This window comes from Eulemur rufifrons, chromosome 7 (assembly GCF_041146395.1).
Source record: "Eulemur rufifrons isolate Redbay chromosome 7, OSU_ERuf_1, whole genome shotgun sequence".
Taxonomy (NCBI): Eukaryota; Metazoa; Chordata; class Mammalia; order Primates; family Lemuridae; genus Eulemur; species Eulemur rufifrons.
This window is the reverse complement of record NC_090989.1, coordinates 77,965,746-77,982,121: the sequence shown is the minus strand read 5'-3', so window position 1 is coordinate 77,982,121 and position 16,376 is coordinate 77,965,746. Positions and strand designations below refer to the sequence as shown.

Sequence of the window (16,376 nt, the reverse complement as noted above, 5' to 3'; positions counted from 1 at the left end):
TGGAGAACATCCTTGTTTCTCCTTCTCTCCTACTATAGAACACTAAGAGCCTCTGTTTCCAAAGTCCGCCTCCTGCTTGCCCCTACTCTCATTACCAAGGTTTCTTTTAAACACAGTTTTTAAAATGAAAGCTTTGGTGTGGAAGGATCATACCATGTCCAAAAAACAGTTTGGGAATCCATTCTTCCTATGGAATATGAGTATGCCCAAGAATTCAAATAAAACAAGAAGCCTAGATTAAAGCCTTGGCAAGATTCTTGGCCAAGCCAAATCATAAACCCAACAAACGATGCCCAAGATCAACAGTTCTGGTAGGTCATGGTGAGTTACTCCTGCAGGGTACAGGACCACAGAGCTGGTTAGTTTAGGTGCCAAGGTCCCTCTGTCCTTAGAAGCATTAACCCAGCTCTGTGTCAATCCAATACTGCAGCTGGAGGAAGTAATGACAGCTATAGGCAATTAAGACACAGCATAACAAAGTAATGAGAAACCAAGTTTTCTTACAAAAACTGTTGTCAATTAGAAAAAAAAAGAATAAAAAATTATTAAAAAAAAAAAAAAAGAGGCTGGGCACAGTGGCTCACACCTGTAATCCTAGCACTCTGAGAGGACGAGGCAGGAGGATCCCTTGAGGTCAGGAGTTTGAGACCAGCCTGAGCAAGAGCTAGACCCCTTCTTTACTAAAATTGGAAAAATTAGCTAGGTGTCATGGTGTGCACCTCTAGTCCCAGCTACTTGGGAGGCTGAAGCAGGAGGATCAATTGAGCCCAGGAGTTTGAGGTTGCTGTGAGCTAGGCTGATGCCATGGTACTCTAGCCTGGGCAACAGAGCAAGACTCTGTCTCAAAAAAAAAACAGAAACCAAGTTTTCCTCCTTGAATTAAAAGATAAAATACTATTATTCCTCAGTTATTCTTGGCAAATAAAAAATGAAAAACATTCAGAGGGTATACTGGCTGATAGCCTAGTGTATGGAATCCATTCTCTCAGCAGGAGAACATAGAAGGGATTGTCACGTAGAAAGGGAGAATAAGAAACTGTATGGATGGTCATTTGATTCAGGTGAGTCAAGAGCCCTTCCCCACCACCCCCAGACGAGATGGATAAGAATTTTTCCAGAACATATCCATAACATAGAGTTTGCTCCATTCATATTTAATAGTCTATTTGTAATCAGCTTCACTGTCAGGACATGGAACATGCAACTGTGAAATCTGACATACATGGTAACATCAGTGTGTCTGAACAAAAAAGTGTCACAGAAATTATTGTCTATTTGAGCTATATGTGGAAGTCCTAGGCAGTTCATTGGCTTGTTTCCCTTGACTTATGGAAGAGGTAGGTCATCGGCAAAAAAGTACAAAAAAAATGCTCTTCAAGAGACTAATAGAAGATGAAGAGCAATGTCAGTGATGTGAGTTCACATGTCATCATAGATACTAATCACATCCACAGGGACTTAACAAGAGGAGATCCATCAAACAGCCTGTCACTTTGCAAAAGAGGCACTCTGGACAAGGACAATCAACATCTTCTCCCAGGGCAAATACGACAGGCTGTCCTGAACTCCTTGTCAGACAATAAAATATAAACAGGACTTTCTAGGAGGCCATCCATTTTGCAGAGTGTCCTGCTAAACCAGGACTGGTTTTAAAACCTGATACAATTCACCTTCAGGAGCACAGAGTGTCCTTTATGACAAGACACTGCACACAGATGAACAAAGTGTCCAAATCACCTGTTGAGGGTAATTTTAAAACAATGAGGGGTTTTAGAGGACCACACCCATTACACGAATAAGCAAGAGTCCCGGGATGTGGCAAACAGAAAACCCAGATCACGTGTCTTTTCTGTTTATATGATTAGCATTGCTTGTTTCCTTCAGTTGCAAGTGTTTCTGGCTAAATTTTTTAATGAGGGTTCCAGGAACTAAAGCCACCAGGGCGATGGCCAACAGCTTTAAGACAGTTTCCCAGGAGAAAAGGGCATCCAGGGAGGTTAGGGTCGACAGGATGGAGCCTGTCTGTACACAGATGAAATTGTATGGTATCAAACCTGGAAGAAGAAAAGGGAAAAAAGCCTGTTACTAGGGGCAGGAAAACTAAGAAAATCATAACTCAGAAATGTCACCAGTAATTCAGAACAGTGAGTCCTGTATTTTTTGCCTGACTCCTGACCCTTAAACGTATTAACTCTTTGCCTCCTTTCCTTCATTTCCGCTCTTCCCTCCTCCCACTTCCTGTATACCCCTGCCTTGAGGATGGTTTACACAAATATATATACACTACAATAAGATACAAAGTTTAAAACAGGAAAGACAAAATGAGTGCAGAAGAATACAACAAGTCCGGGAGTACAGTTAGTACAAAAATGCATAATGTTCACCCGTTTGCTAAAGGTGGGCCCAAAATTTGGTTCTGAACACGAAACAGCCAAAGTAAAGACAGAAGCACCATCATTTACAGTATGCATGAGATTAAAAAAAAAAAAACAAAACAGTTTCTTAAAAGAAGTACTACTTTTCATACTCTGTACTACCTCTACGAGGTCATCAAATCCCCTCAACCCAAAAGTCTGACTGGTGCCTGCACAGGCTGGTTGTATAACAATCCCCTGGTGAACTTGTTAAAAAAACACGTCCTCAGGCTCTACCCCAGAGATTCTGATTACTTGGTTCCGGGTTAGAGCTGCCCAGGAACCTGCATTTTAAAAGCCTCTTCCCCACCCCCACCCCGAGATTAGATCACAGACCACTCAAGGTCACACAGCCTGTCAGACCCCGGTCTCCAGAGTCTTTCCAAGCCTCAGGCCACCTAGGCAATTACAAGCCATTAACCCCCACTAACTGAGGTGCTGAGGCACTTTGTCTGAAAGCTGATATGACCAGAATTGGCTGTGGGAGATCTTACTTCGATTTAAGATCTCAATGTCTCTCAGGTATTCCCTATTAATAGCAGCTGCTCAGCTACAGATTTGTTCTGTTTGACCCAGAAGCCCTGAATTGCCTTTCCCTCCACGCTCTAAGGAAGGTTTAAGAGAAGGCAATCCTAGGCCAGGTGTGGTGTCTCCCGACTGTAATCCTAGCACTCTGGGAGGCCAAGGTGGGAGGACCCCTTGAGGTCAGGGTTCAAGACCAGCTCTGAGCAAGGGCAAGACCCTGTATCTAATAAAAATAGACAAAATTAGCCAGGCATCGTGGTGCATGCCCGTAGTCCCAGCTACTCAGGAGGCTGAGGCAGGAGGATATCTTGAGGCCAGGAGTTTGAGGCACTGCACTTTAGCCTGGGCAATAGAGTGAGACTCTGTCTCAAAAAAAAAAAAAAAAAAAAAGAAGAAGAGACAGAGAAGGCAATCGGTGCCTTAGGCTTAAAAAGGATGTCTTACTTCCAGCATGGAGAAAGTGCTAGCACATGACCATTCTGATAAAGGTGGTCCAAGGAGAAACACTGTTGTAGGCCCAGGCCCTTATCTAACCAAGTGGCCCACGGAGGGTGAGTAGCTTGCTAGAGGTCATACAATTGTTAAAGGCAAGGAGAGACTTTAGAAATTGTCTAATTCAGCAGGCTGTAAAATTCCAGATCCAGCAGACTCCCTTCTAGGGACTAGCTACTCATAGTGGATATTTGTATCACCTGGAAAACTTTAAAAGCTGCTGATCCCTGAGTCCCACACCAGAGATGATGATTTAGTTGGTGTGTGATGTGGCCTTAATACAAGGATTGTTAAATCTCCCCAGGTGATTTTTAATAGGTTTTCAAAGTTTGAGAACTACTGACTAGGACTTGGATTAAAAAGCATATTCCCAGATCTCACTCCCAAGATTCTGATTCATTAGGTCTGAAGTAGACCCCAGAATCTAGATTCTCAACAAGCCCCCTGACCTTACCATCTGTTAAAGGGGGCCCAAGGCCCATACTCTGAGAAACACTGCTCTATCCCCAGCCTCTCGTCTGGCCAAGTGGCCCACTGAAAGCAGGTAGCTTGCTGAAGGTCATGCAATTATCAAAAGGCAAGAAGGAACCTCATTGATGCCAGCCCTTCCTTAGGCAGAGCTTAAAGCAGGAGCCAAGGCCAGATAGGAAGTCCCTTGCTCTGCTCCTTTCTTCCATCCCCACCCAAAACTCATGGCCACATACCCTCACACCAACTGTGCTCTTCCTGCTGGCATTTACTGAGCACTTACTATGGGCTGCGTCATGTGCTTTACATGGATTCTCTCTTCTAATCCCAGTGCCTGGCACAGTGCTTGGCACACAATAGGCACTAAATACAGTTGTAGAATGAACAATCTGTATTTATTCCAAAAGTATTTTTATGGGTTTTCATGTCCAAGCCTGAGTATATTTGAAATCAAGAATAATTACTTTGGGTCATAAGGCTCGAAGATGCTTTTTGTGAGCCTGTGTTCTCAGAGACGCACATGCCCTTGTGGCTGGGAACTCAGGGCAGTCCCCTAACATGACTGAAGACTCAAACTTACCCCGCCAGCATCTTACCGATAAGAACTGAGAAGAAGAACTGCACAATGGGGATGTTCAGAATCGGGGCCGAGAGGTTCAAGAACCAGTTTGGAGTCATGGGAAAAAGTCTCAAAAACAGCAAGAAAAAAAACAAGCTGTTTCTGTTCTCCTCCACCTGTAGCCAAAGAGAACAGGGCTGTTAAGAGGCAGAAAGGATCTCCAGGCACTGAAAACCTTCTGGTGCCAGGCACTGTTCTACACACTTTACGTATTCTGTTCCCAACCCTTCCAACAACGCTCTAGGGTACAGACTGTTTCCCCATTTTAAAAACGGAGGTATCAGAGAAATTGGGAACTTGCCCAAAGTCACAGAGTTGATAATAATGGAGTAGGGATTTGATCCCAGGTCTGTAACTCCTAAAGACATCAAAAGAACCCTTAGTCTAAGGCTTAGGATCTCCTGAGACAGGGTAGAGGAGCACCGTGGGAAATCCCTGCTCCTTACTCCCCTCAAAGCCATGAGGTGACTCTCGGGGGGCCCAGCACTCGGATGTGCCCCCACCTTACCTTCCTCTGCAGCAAGGCCACTTTATCAGGGAAGTAGGAGACCACCAGCTGTTTGCCAAAAATGCTGGAGAGCAGGTAGCAGCACGTGGCACCCACTGAGGTCAACACACAGCACAGCAGAAGCCCCAGCCATGGCCCAAACAAAGCACCAGCTAAAACATTCTGCAAAGAAAACAAACCCTTAGCCATGAGAACATCTGGCAGCTCGCAGCCAGTCCCCTCATCCTGGAGTCTGAGAGTCATAAGTTCCCTCCTCCTTCAGTGGTTTTCCCAGCCAAAACCCAACTCCTTTTTTTTTTCAGACAGGGTCTTGCTCTGTTACCCAGGCTGGAGTGCAGTGGCACAACCATAGCCCACTGTAGCCTTGAACTCCTGGGCTCAAGCGATCCTCCTGCCACAGCCTCCCAAGTAGCTGGGACTACAGGCATATGGCACCCCACCCAGCTAATTTAAAAAAAAAATTCTTTTCTGCAAACAGAGTCTCGCTATGTTGCCCAGGCTGGTTTCAATCTCCTGAATTCCAGCAATCCTCCCACCTCAGGCATCCAAAGTGCTGGGATTATAGGCATGAGCCACCATGCTGGGCCCCAATTCCTATTTTAAAGAGGTGAAAGAAAACTGATGAAAAGGATTGGAACTACAACCCTGGCCTCAGACTCTTCACTTTTAAAACCAGGATAAAGATTAAAGACTGGGGGCAGGAGAGAACTAAGTGGAATAATGTATGTACTATATATAGCACCCAGCCTGCTGCATGCGCTGCGGTGGATCCTGCAATCACCAGGACTTCAAGAGGTAGAAAGGAAACTCACAAGTTATTTTTACTATTTCAAAGGATGAATACAAACCATGAACTGTCCCTTGGTAAGACCACACAAGCTATTCAAGATTTCTTGTTTCTTTGCTTTTTGTTGGAATTACCTCTATGCAGTATGCTGATACTGGGGGTTCCATGTTGACTAAAACTCTAGCTGACACTTAAAGAAGTCTTAGTTTAATGAAAATGGAAAAGTGAACCAATACTTTCTAAATAGGGTCTGGCAGGTCGACATCATCCTGCCAAAACCTGGGATCCAAGAGAGAAAGTCAAAGGCAGCGTGGAAACGAGAAGGTGGGGATCTGCTGAGCACTTACTGTGTGACAAGTGCTTGACTGCATGTCTTGCGTAATCCTCACTGAACCCCTGTGCCATACACTATCTTCATCCCAGTCTATGGGTGAGAGATAAAGTATCTTGCTCAAGATCACACCCAGTAGAGCCAGGATTCACCCCCAGGTCTGGATGTAAAGCCCTTGCTGAGTAGCAGCTGGCTCTCTGTCCTGAAGAGGGATCAGCTCAAGAAAGAAGACAGATACAAGGGCAGCCCCAAGGAGTTGGCCCTTAACCTTGAGCCCACACACCCCTGCCTCTCTTGGGCATGTTTGCTTTTCTTCTAGTTTCCAAAAAACTGCTTGAACCAACCCAGCTTGAGCCTAGAGTAGAGAAAAGATGCTGGGGCAGGAGAGGGAAGTAGGACAAAAGGAAGCTGTCAAAGTTTCTTGCTTCTTCACTTAGTTGTTCAATAAGTGCTAAGGGGCTGGAAACAGTGGCTCACACCTGTAATCCCAGCACTTTGGGAAGCTGAGGTGGGAGAATTGCTTGATGCCAGGAGTTTGAGACCAGCCTGGGCAACATAGTGAGATGCCATCTCTATAAAAAATAAAAAACATTAGCCAGGCATGGTGGTGCATGCCTGTAGTCCTAGGTACTTGGGAAGCTAAGGTGGGAAGATCACTTGAACCCAGGAATTTGAGGCTGCAGTGAGCTATGATCAGGCCATTACACTCCAGCCTGGGTGACAGAGCAAGACCCTGTTTCTAAAACAAAACAAAACAAAATTTAAAAAGTGCTAAGGGTACTGCATGCCAGCCCCTCTACACCCACTGCTGGATTTAATTCTCCCACACAGTAATCCTAGGAGGTTATGGGGGAGTATCCAAATTTTACAGATAAGAAAACAGGGTTGGAAGGAGGGCAAGACACTAACCAGAAAGCTGGAGCCAGGGATGGCAAAGCCCTGTTTGTAGAGGTAGGCGCTACAGAAGAGCAGGAATACGTAGGCCTGGTGCTCCTTTCGGTACTCCCGCAGGACCTCGGAGAGCTCCCGCAGCTCTGCCAGGTCTGAGGGGAACCACAGCGACCTGGGGATTTGGAAAAACAGATGGAAACCTGAGTCCAGATCAGCCCAGTGCCTGAGAAGTCACTTGCTGTATCTTCTTTCCAAAGTAGCTTTATAAACATGCTCATCATCTGGTCTGCTGGGAACACATACATAATGTGAACCCAAGATGATAGGTGATCTGACACGACACAGTAGAGGCAGACAGAAGGGCCTAGGTTTGGAAGCAAGAGAACTGGGTCAACATCCCAACTCTGCTACTTTCCAGTTGTGCGACCTTGGGCTAGTCGCTGCGCCTCAGTTTCCTTACCTACAAAATGAGGGCTTTTGTAATCATTAACTTCCCCTTTACCTCTCAGATTTTGTGATCTATTCTTAAGAGGCAAAAGGATTCATTTCCAGGCAAGTACTAAAAGTCCTAAATCATCTTCCTTTCAAGGACACCCTCAAGAACAATACAGACTTCACACTGTTCTTACGGAACTAGGTAAGACGACTGTTTTATCATTCACTAATATACCAATTAAAGAGTCTCCAGAAAAGTATATCTAACCTACTCCATAAACATAACTTTCTTGATATGTCAGACTTGAAACCAACCCTTTGAAAGAGCCTACTTTTTCACCCTGCTCTTAATCTGGTCCTGGGTACACTCTGAATCCTGTCCAAGGGTTATAGTGTAAAGACTACCTTGCCTCCGTCATCTGAACAGTCTTTGAATCCATCACTAATCAATTATGAGCACATTCTCTTAGTTCTCAGATTATTTATCTTAGGATGTCTCACACACAGCAAAGCCTTCTCAGCTAGGGCAGAAGAATATATAATAGTAACTGAAAATAGTTGTCCTAATATTCAAGTATCAGCAAATCCCTTGACAATGCAATGCTGTGCTAGGCACACTTCCATGTACTTCATACAGTATACAGCACTTGCAAAAACCGGCGAGGCAGGTATTACTTCACCTCCTGCCTCACCCAGTCGTTCATTAGACTGGGAAAAGTAGAGCCAGGAAGAGGGGCTGATTCGATAATTAATTCGTGAATAATTTTAAGTTGTCCATGGAACATTTCCCCAGAAAACCTAATGTCTTAAAGTCCCAAGGGCAGCCCTGATGGACGTGGGATGGGGTGGGGAGGAGGAGAGGGAGGCTGAAAGTGGACGTGAAGTGGCTGAGGGTCCACAGGGGGCGAAGGTCGGCTGGGAAACGGGGCCAGGGCTGGGACTGGGACTGCGACTGCCACGGCGCAAGCAGAGTGTGCGGGCAGCCTCAGCCGGGCTGAGGCGCTGCGTCTCCCTCCGCAAGTCACCTCCCCAACCAAAGGCGCCACGCTCGCCGCGACAGCACTCCCAGAGCAGCCGGCACACACAGGTCCCAGTCAAGGCCGGGCCCGGGCTCCTACCCATCTGGCCTGTCCGAGACCGTGTAGACGCGGGCCCGGAGCCGACCCGGATCTCCAGTCCTGGAATTGAACCTCAAATCCAAACCCTGACGCCACCGATCCCGGAACCCGAATTTCTGATTCCCAGCCCCCATCCTCGGATCTGCTCTCTTCCTCTGACCCGAACCCCGAACCCGAATCCCCGCCACACACCTCCCTCCAGTGTCCTCGGTGGAGCCCAGTCTCCGCCCGCGGGGCAGTCGCGTCGACAGCAAGTACAGAACGAAGGTGCAGCCGGCGAAGACCAGAAGGAGGCCAAGCAGCGGGCGCATTTCGGCGCCGCACCCCGGCCGGCGGGGCCGCCGCGGATCTCAGCGTAGCGCCAGGACCTCGCCGCGCGGACTCAGCCAGCGGAGCGCGTTCGCGGACGGACCGGGGCTGGGGTCAGCGCCAGGCCCCGCCCCCTGCCCACGCCCCGCCTCCAGGCCCGGACTCCGCCCACTGTGCCCGCGGCGGGGCCCCGGAGAACCTGACTTACAGTGTGTCCCTGCGAGCGGGGGAGCGTCAGTCGTCTGCCGGCCTGGCTGTGCATGTTTTCCTTCGTCATCCCTGTCTCTTTCTCCACTTACTCTGCAGGCGCTGAGCGCCCACAGTGCTGGCTCTGTGCCAGGGCTGGGAGATCCAGGGGTGAACCATGAGCCCTGCCCACAGCGAGCTTGCAGTCTAGTGGTCAGGATAGTCTTGTCCACAACCTGCTGTCACACAGAACAAATGCAGCCAGCATAGAACCAGGAGCTGCAGTGGAGTGTGGTAGGACAATAATAGCGACCACTGAAATATTCATAATTGCTTTTTATTCAGCACCTACTATATTCCCATTATTCTTAATTCTCACAACCATCTTTGACAGATAGGTATTTTTGTCTTTATTTAACAGATGAAAAGCCTGAGTTTCAGAAAGATTAGATGCCATCTCTCCCACCCCCAAAGAGAGCCAGGATAAGAATTCAAGTCAAACTGGGTCAAAACTAGTACCCCTTACACTGCGTAGATTCATGGAGGTGGGGTTTAAGTTTACCTTGAAGGATAAGCAAGACTTCCACAAGAAGAAAAAGGAGGGAATGAGTGAACCTGGACCCAAGTAAGGCACTTGAGTCCGGTTTCAGTGACGCCTGAAATATTTGAAAAATGAGTGAGAAGCTGGGGACAAACAGAACATTGAAGGCAGGCTAAGGAGCTGGGTTTTTAATATTGTAGATGGTGAGACATCAACAGAAGTGTTTGCGTAAGAGAATGATTCAGTTCCTGCTTTAGTGTGTTCGCTTTGGCAGATGATTAGAATACATGCTAAGTTGATAGCTGTAACTGCCCCAATAAGAAAGGACACAGGCCTGAGTGGGGACCACAGCGGTAGGAATGGAGGAAGACGGATGAACAGGCTGGGGGGAGTTGAATTGGTATGAGACGTGACTGATTAAATGGAGGAAGGGGCAGAGAGGACCCCAAAATGTTAAAAGCCTAGACAACAGAGAGAAAGCATCCTTGTCATATCATTCAAAGTACCTGTTGGGCCAAATAGGGAGCACTTGTCAGAATTCATGTGTACAAGAGTCCAGCAATTCCATGTCCAAGAATTTAACCTATAGATATACATACCCTACATGGACAAAAATATATGTTTAAGGGTATTTTTTCAGCTTTCTTTTTATATTAAGAGATTGGAAACAACCAAAACGCCCATGATTTGGGGACTGGCTAGGTTAATTATGGTATAGTCGCAAATGGAATACTAGGTAGCCTTCTAAAAAAGAGAGGCAATTCTATAATATATATCCTGACACAGTGCAGTCACTAGAGAGATGGCTAGGATAAACATTGAACAAACAGAGTCCACTTGCTCAACGCTTCTTGGGCGTGGCTCCGGGTCATGGTAAAATTCTAAAAATAAATAATTAATTTTAAAATATTGAACAAACAAGTTGCAGTGTTAAAGTATACCATGACTCAATTTTAAGAAGAAAAAAGAGGATACACTTTTTCTTTTCAAATATTTATAAATGAAATGACAATGTCTGGGATTTGTGTCCAAATAATGGGATGGAAGTTCAGAGAGTAGGGATATGATAGAACAAGATTGGCTATGAGTTGATAATTGTTAAAGCTGGCTGCTGGACACATGGAGATGGGTGTGATAATATTTCCTCTGTTTCTGTATGTGTTTGAAATTGCCACTTAAGAAAACGGGGGGAGGTCAAGCACAGTGGCTTACACATGTAATCCCTACACTTTGGGAGGCTGAGGCAGGATGATCACTTGAGGCCAAGAGTTGGAGTCCAGTCTGGGCAACATAGCAAGACCCCATGTTTACAAACAAATTCAACAATTATCCATGTATGGTGACATGCACCTGTAGTCTACTAGAGAGGCTGAGGCAGGAGGATCGTTTGAGTCCAGGAATTTGAGGTTACAGTGAGCTGTGATTATGCCCACTCCAGCCTGGGTGACAGAGTGAGGAGCTGTCTTGGAAAGAAAAGAAAAGAAAAGAAGAGAAAAGAAAAGAAAAAGAAAGAGAGAGAAAGGAAGGAAGGAGAAAAAAGAAAGTAAGAAAATAAGAAAATGAGGGGAAATGGCCTCAGCCCTCCAGCTGAACACATACCATGTTCGTTCATGCCTCTGACAACACTGTTCCTGCCATCTGGCAATCTCTGCCTAGCGAATTTCTACTCGTTGTCAATATCCAGGACAACTGTCACCTCCTCTGAGAAGCCTTCTCCAGTTCTCAGTCAGAAAAGTTGTTCCTTCTGTATGCTTAGGGTTCTCTGAGAAATATCTGTACTCCTATTGCAAATATATGCTCCAGCATCATTATCCATCACTATATGGACAGTTAACATTTCCATAAATGAGACAATGTTTCATCTGTCTCAACCCTTAACACTGTTTTATTATTGGCACTTAATAAATGTTTGTTAAGTTAATAGTACTGAAGACAATGATTAGTTGGTTTGGTACATGTTGACTTTGAGAAGCCAAAGGGATATAAGAGGAGAGAAAGTGAACAAGGAACTGACGTTATGGAGCCTATGCCAGGAGAGTGCTGGGGCAAGGGCTAGAGTAGGGAGCACAAAGGCGAGGCTCCTGCTCTTAAGGACCTTACTTTCCCTGCCGCTGGGAAGAGCGTGGAGAGATGTAATTATAGTGCATGGTAAGTGGCACGGAGGAAATAGACATGGCGAAGCTTATTCCACTCCAGTAAAGCAAGTAGCAGTATTCCACTGTGGGTGAGTGAATGAACAGGTGTTCAGATGAAGTCGCTTGTGAAAAGCCTACAGCTGTGAGTGCAGAACAGGACACAAAACCTTGTCTGCCAACACCTGAGCCCGTGCTCTTTGCTCTGCCCCACGGCACCACTCAACAAGCAGGAGAAAATCCAGAGCTCAGGCTGAGCATTCAGATATGGAGGTCCTCTGTCTAGAGAAGAAAGTTGAAATGAGGGGCAGGGAGAAGGCCTCCTGGAAACCCCATGAGAGGGAAAGTAACAGCAGCTGACATTCATTAAGTACTTAGTACACTCCAGACCCCATAATTACCATTTTAACATGCCTGAGTTCATTTATTCCATGTAACAACCCTCATGCAGTAAGAACTCTTTACAGCTCCACTTTACAATGGAAACAGAAGCTTAGGAAGAGTTAAGTAAGTGACAACAAGAGAGGTCACACACCTTGCAAACACCAGAGCCTAATCTCTTACCTCATACTACCTGTTTGAGAAAGAAGACTGAAATCAGAAGCCTGGTAAGAAATAATGGAACCAAGGAAAGACAACAAGATGGCTCGGTCAGGGATGTGGGATAAGAAACAGGAAAAAAAAGTGTCCTGAAAGCCCGAGAGACTGTTAGAAAAGACACCAGTAGACAGTGCCAGAGTCCATGGAGAAACCCAGCAGGGAAATCCGAGGGTCATGAGATTTGGCCAATGGGAGGTGGTAAGCGACCTTTGACAGCTCGTTCTGGTGGGGCTAACCTGCTTGTGCACAGGCTCACTACCCCAAAATCCGCTCACTACCCCTGCCCTGCCCACCGGACTCCTGGTTCCTCCAGCTCAACCTGTCTGCTTGGGGAGAAAGCCCTGGACTGTGATCCCCACTCCCAAGCACCTCCACCCTGGTCCCCAAGCCAGCACCTGCAGAGCCAACTCTAACCAGCCAGTGCACCTCTGGCAGGCTGCACCAGCCTCCAGGCTGCCACTCATTCACAGCACATGCCCTCAGTCTGACAGAGGGCAAACCCATCTCCCAGCCAGGAGCACACACTGGACTGGGAAACAGGTGGGTGTCAATGGCTCAGGAAAGTGGGAGAGAAGAAAAGGTAAGAGGTTCCAGTGTGAGTGAATCAGCCAGGCACTCACCGAGGTTCTTTGTCAGTAGCACACAACCTTTTCCGGCTTCACTGGACTTGCCCAGAGCAATTGAAAGGAGTAGCTCTGAAGATCACATGATTTTGCTTCCCCACCCCCTCCCCAGCCATAACTGATTGGAGCAGGCTGGATAACTTCCCCAAGAGGAGGGTCCAAGGGTTTTTCCTCTCCCTGAACTTTGGAATTGGCCACCTAGTCAGTGGGTGGCCAAGAACCTAATGACACTGCCCTGTGGAGAGAGCCACTAAGCTCCTCTGAGAGATTAGCGGCAGAGCACTAGGGTTAATAAAGGTCCACGAACGCTTACTGCTGCTGGCTCCAGGGCACCCCCACTGCCCCCACTTTCCTGAGGTCTGATGGTTCAGCTCTTCTTGGGTTTCCACAAGTCTTCTCTATCTCTCAATAATTCATAAAATTTGGATTGGTATGAGTGGATTTCTGTTCCTGGAATCCAAAATCTCCTTGGCTAAGATAGAGTTCTATAGGAATGAGAGCAAGGGGCATGGGTCCCAGGGTGGGGTTTTGGAAATAACACAGGTAAGTGTGTTGATGTCTGAATCAGAGTGGAGGCGATTCTCTCAAATTCCTAAGCACGAATCCATTCCATTTGTTCAAAAGGCATTCACTGAGTGACTCCTTTGTGCCTGGCATTGTGCTAGGTGTTAGGGGGGCAAAAACAAATAAATAGCAGCTGCTTTCATGGAGCTCACAGTTTCAGAGGAGTTACAGACACAGAAACATATTACAATATGGCATGATAAAAGCAGTGATGTTGGTGGCAAAGTGGGTGGAAGGGAGAGTCATGGAAAAGTAAACAACGGAGGATTCTGAACTATAGCTTGGAGTCACCCAATAATGTTGCAGGGTCCTGGAGGATTTTAGCAGTGGTGCTAAAACAAGGCGGGGGAGGGTGGTGGAAATCTCCTAGACTTCAGGACAGGTGGGCCTGCTGGGGAATGGTGCTGGGGGACCACCTGGAAAATGAGATAAGGAGTGATGAAAGAGCCAACTTCTTTTTTTCCAGGGAGCCTGGGAAATGCGCATTCGGCCTCTAAAGATAATGGAGACAACAGTAAAAAAAAGGCATCTGGGAGAAAAGTCTGAGGCAGAGAAGGTAGCCGCCCTCATGGAAATGGACTATGGCTAGGCTGGAGGGGAGGTCTTTACTCAACTGAACATGAGGCTCAGAAGATAATAGTGTTCATTTAATCAATTTTTCTTGAATGCAGACTGTGTTGTAGGCAGATGGCCACTGCCTTGCAAAGCAATCTAGTAGAGAAGACAGATATTAGAGAAGACAAATAATCACACAAAAAAATCTTAAAAATACAAATTAGACTGGGCGCAGTGGCTCATGCCTGTAATCCTAGCACTTGGGAGGCTGAGGCGGGCAGATCATTTGAGCTCAGGAGTTTGAGACCAGCCTGAGCAAGAGCGAGACCCCGTCTCTACTAAAAATAGAAAGAAATTAGCTGGACAACTAAAATATATCTAGAAAAAATTAGCCAGGCATGGTGGTGCATGCCTGTAGTCCCAGCTACTCGGGAGGCTGAGGCAGTAGGATTGCTTGAGCCCAGGAGTTTGAGGTTGTTGTGAGCTAGGCTGACGCCATGGCACTCTAGCCAGGGCAACAGAGTGAGACTCTGTCTCAAAAAAAACAAAAAAACAAATTAGAAAGTGCTATGGGCCGGGCGCGGTGGCTCACGCCTGTAATCCTAGCACTCTGGGAGGCCGAGGTGGGCGGATCGTTTGAGCTCAGGAGTTCGAGACCAGCCTGAGCAAGAGCGAGACCCTATCTCTACTAAAAATAGAAAGAAATTATATGGACAGCTAAAATATATATGTAGAAAAAATTAGTCGGGCATGGTGGTGCATGCCTGTAGTCCCAGCTACTCGGGAGGCTGAGACAGGAGGATCGCTTGAGCTCAGGAGTTTGAGGTTGCTGTGAGCTAGGCTGACGCCACGGCACTCACTCTAGCCTGGGCAACAGAGTGAGACTCTGTCTCAAAAAAAAAAAAGAAAGTGCTATGAAGGGGAGGTACCGAGGCCATATGTGAAAATGAGGTCCAAGAAGACTCCCATAAGAAGTGGCAGTTGAGCTAAGATCCAATGGCAGATCCATTAGGAGATAACCGGTGAAAAGAGGAGGGATGAGGGCAGACTCTAAGTTAATTATGTCCTGGATTTGGGATTCCGACAGATATACCATGCTGACAGAGAGAAGGGAGGAGAGGCAAGGGTAACGAGACGGAATCAAAAGTTCCAGCAGCTGTGGCAGGAAAGTTTTGAGAAGAAAGTGGCCACATGTATAACTATTTCTCCTGATCACTGTTATTTGAAACTTACTGAAATTCATCTCCGCTCCAGCGAACAAACTTCCTTCCCTCCTTCCTTCATTCATTCATTCCTCCACCCAGCCATCCTGCAGACACTCATCCGGAGCCCACAAGGAGCCAGGTACTATGCTAGGAGACCCCTGGCCCAAAGAGTTCACAAGTTGATAGAAATTCTATTTCTGGCATTTTCTTGCTATTGTTTTGACCCCCTGCTTACCAGGCAAGAAAAGAACACAAAAAAGTGACTGTGCTAACCAAAATACAGGACCAATGAAACTCTAAAAGGAAACCACAGCCTATCAGCACACTGATCCCTCTACCCACAAGTGCTGAGGACACGTGGGAAGGAGGAAGGGTGGTAAGATGTCCAAGCAGGAACGTCGCTGAGCCTCACTCCACTCAGAGTTCAGTCATCCTCACTTACATAAAACAGACTCTGCATTTGATACATATGTAAATCTGTAGGCATCTGTGCCACGCAGGAACATATTTACAGATTTCTGTAATTTATGAAACAGAGAGTCCATTTCTTTACAATGAGGGCTGTTTTCACAGAAAGCGGTTGAAGAGCAATCATTTGGATAAGGGGGAGGTTACAGGGTCTGTGACACCCAGGAATCCCACAAACCTTCCTGCAGTGGCAACAGCTGTGGGACAGACCATGTATCTGGCCCCAGGGGTTGTCCTTCCTTCGTTCTGGCCTCTCTGGCCTTGGCGCTCCGGGACCACTAGACTTGGCCACTGCTGTCATTCCAGATTCACAGATTGCACCTATCTCCAGGGAAGTCTAATGATTCCTCAAACTGGAGGATTCAGATGCTCTAAGAGCAAACTAGTTTATGCTTTGAATTCACATGTCAGCAAAACACTTCATTCCAAAAGGTTAACATTAATTATCTCTAACAGGCAGGATTGTGGATAGTATTTTTTTCATTTTGCATTAATGCATTTTCTAAATGTCCTTCAATAATCATAGATTACATTGGTAATAAGGAAAAACAAACGTTTCTTAAGGGTTGCTTAAAATGAGCATTGTGGTGGTTCATGCCTGTAAT

At 46.5% G+C, this 16,376-nt stretch overlaps 1 protein-coding gene across 2 annotated transcripts; it reads right to left on the bottom strand.

Moving 5' to 3' along the window:
- Nucleotides 1–572: 572 nt before the first annotated feature.
- On the bottom strand, nt 573–13,051 carry TMEM41A (transmembrane protein 41A). 2 transcript variants are annotated; one of them, XM_069472818.1, is made up of 6 exons: nt 12,977–13,051; nt 8,781–9,322; nt 7,054–7,207; nt 5,027–5,188; nt 4,496–4,634; nt 573–2,054 (listed from the first exon to the last, which is right to left on the bottom strand). In XM_069472818.1, exons 2-6 carry the CDS (start codon nt 8,897–8,899, stop codon nt 1,837–1,839), a joined length of 792 nt encoding a protein of 263 aa, XP_069328919.1. In that variant the 5' UTR covers nt 8,900–9,322; nt 12,977–13,051; the 3' UTR covers nt 573–1,836. The 2 variants fall into 2 exon arrangements, with proteins under 2 accessions (XP_069328919.1, XP_069328920.1); XM_069472819.1 differs by having other exon boundaries at nt 8,781–9,319.
- Between the last annotated feature and the right edge of the window lie 3,325 nt (nt 13,052–16,376).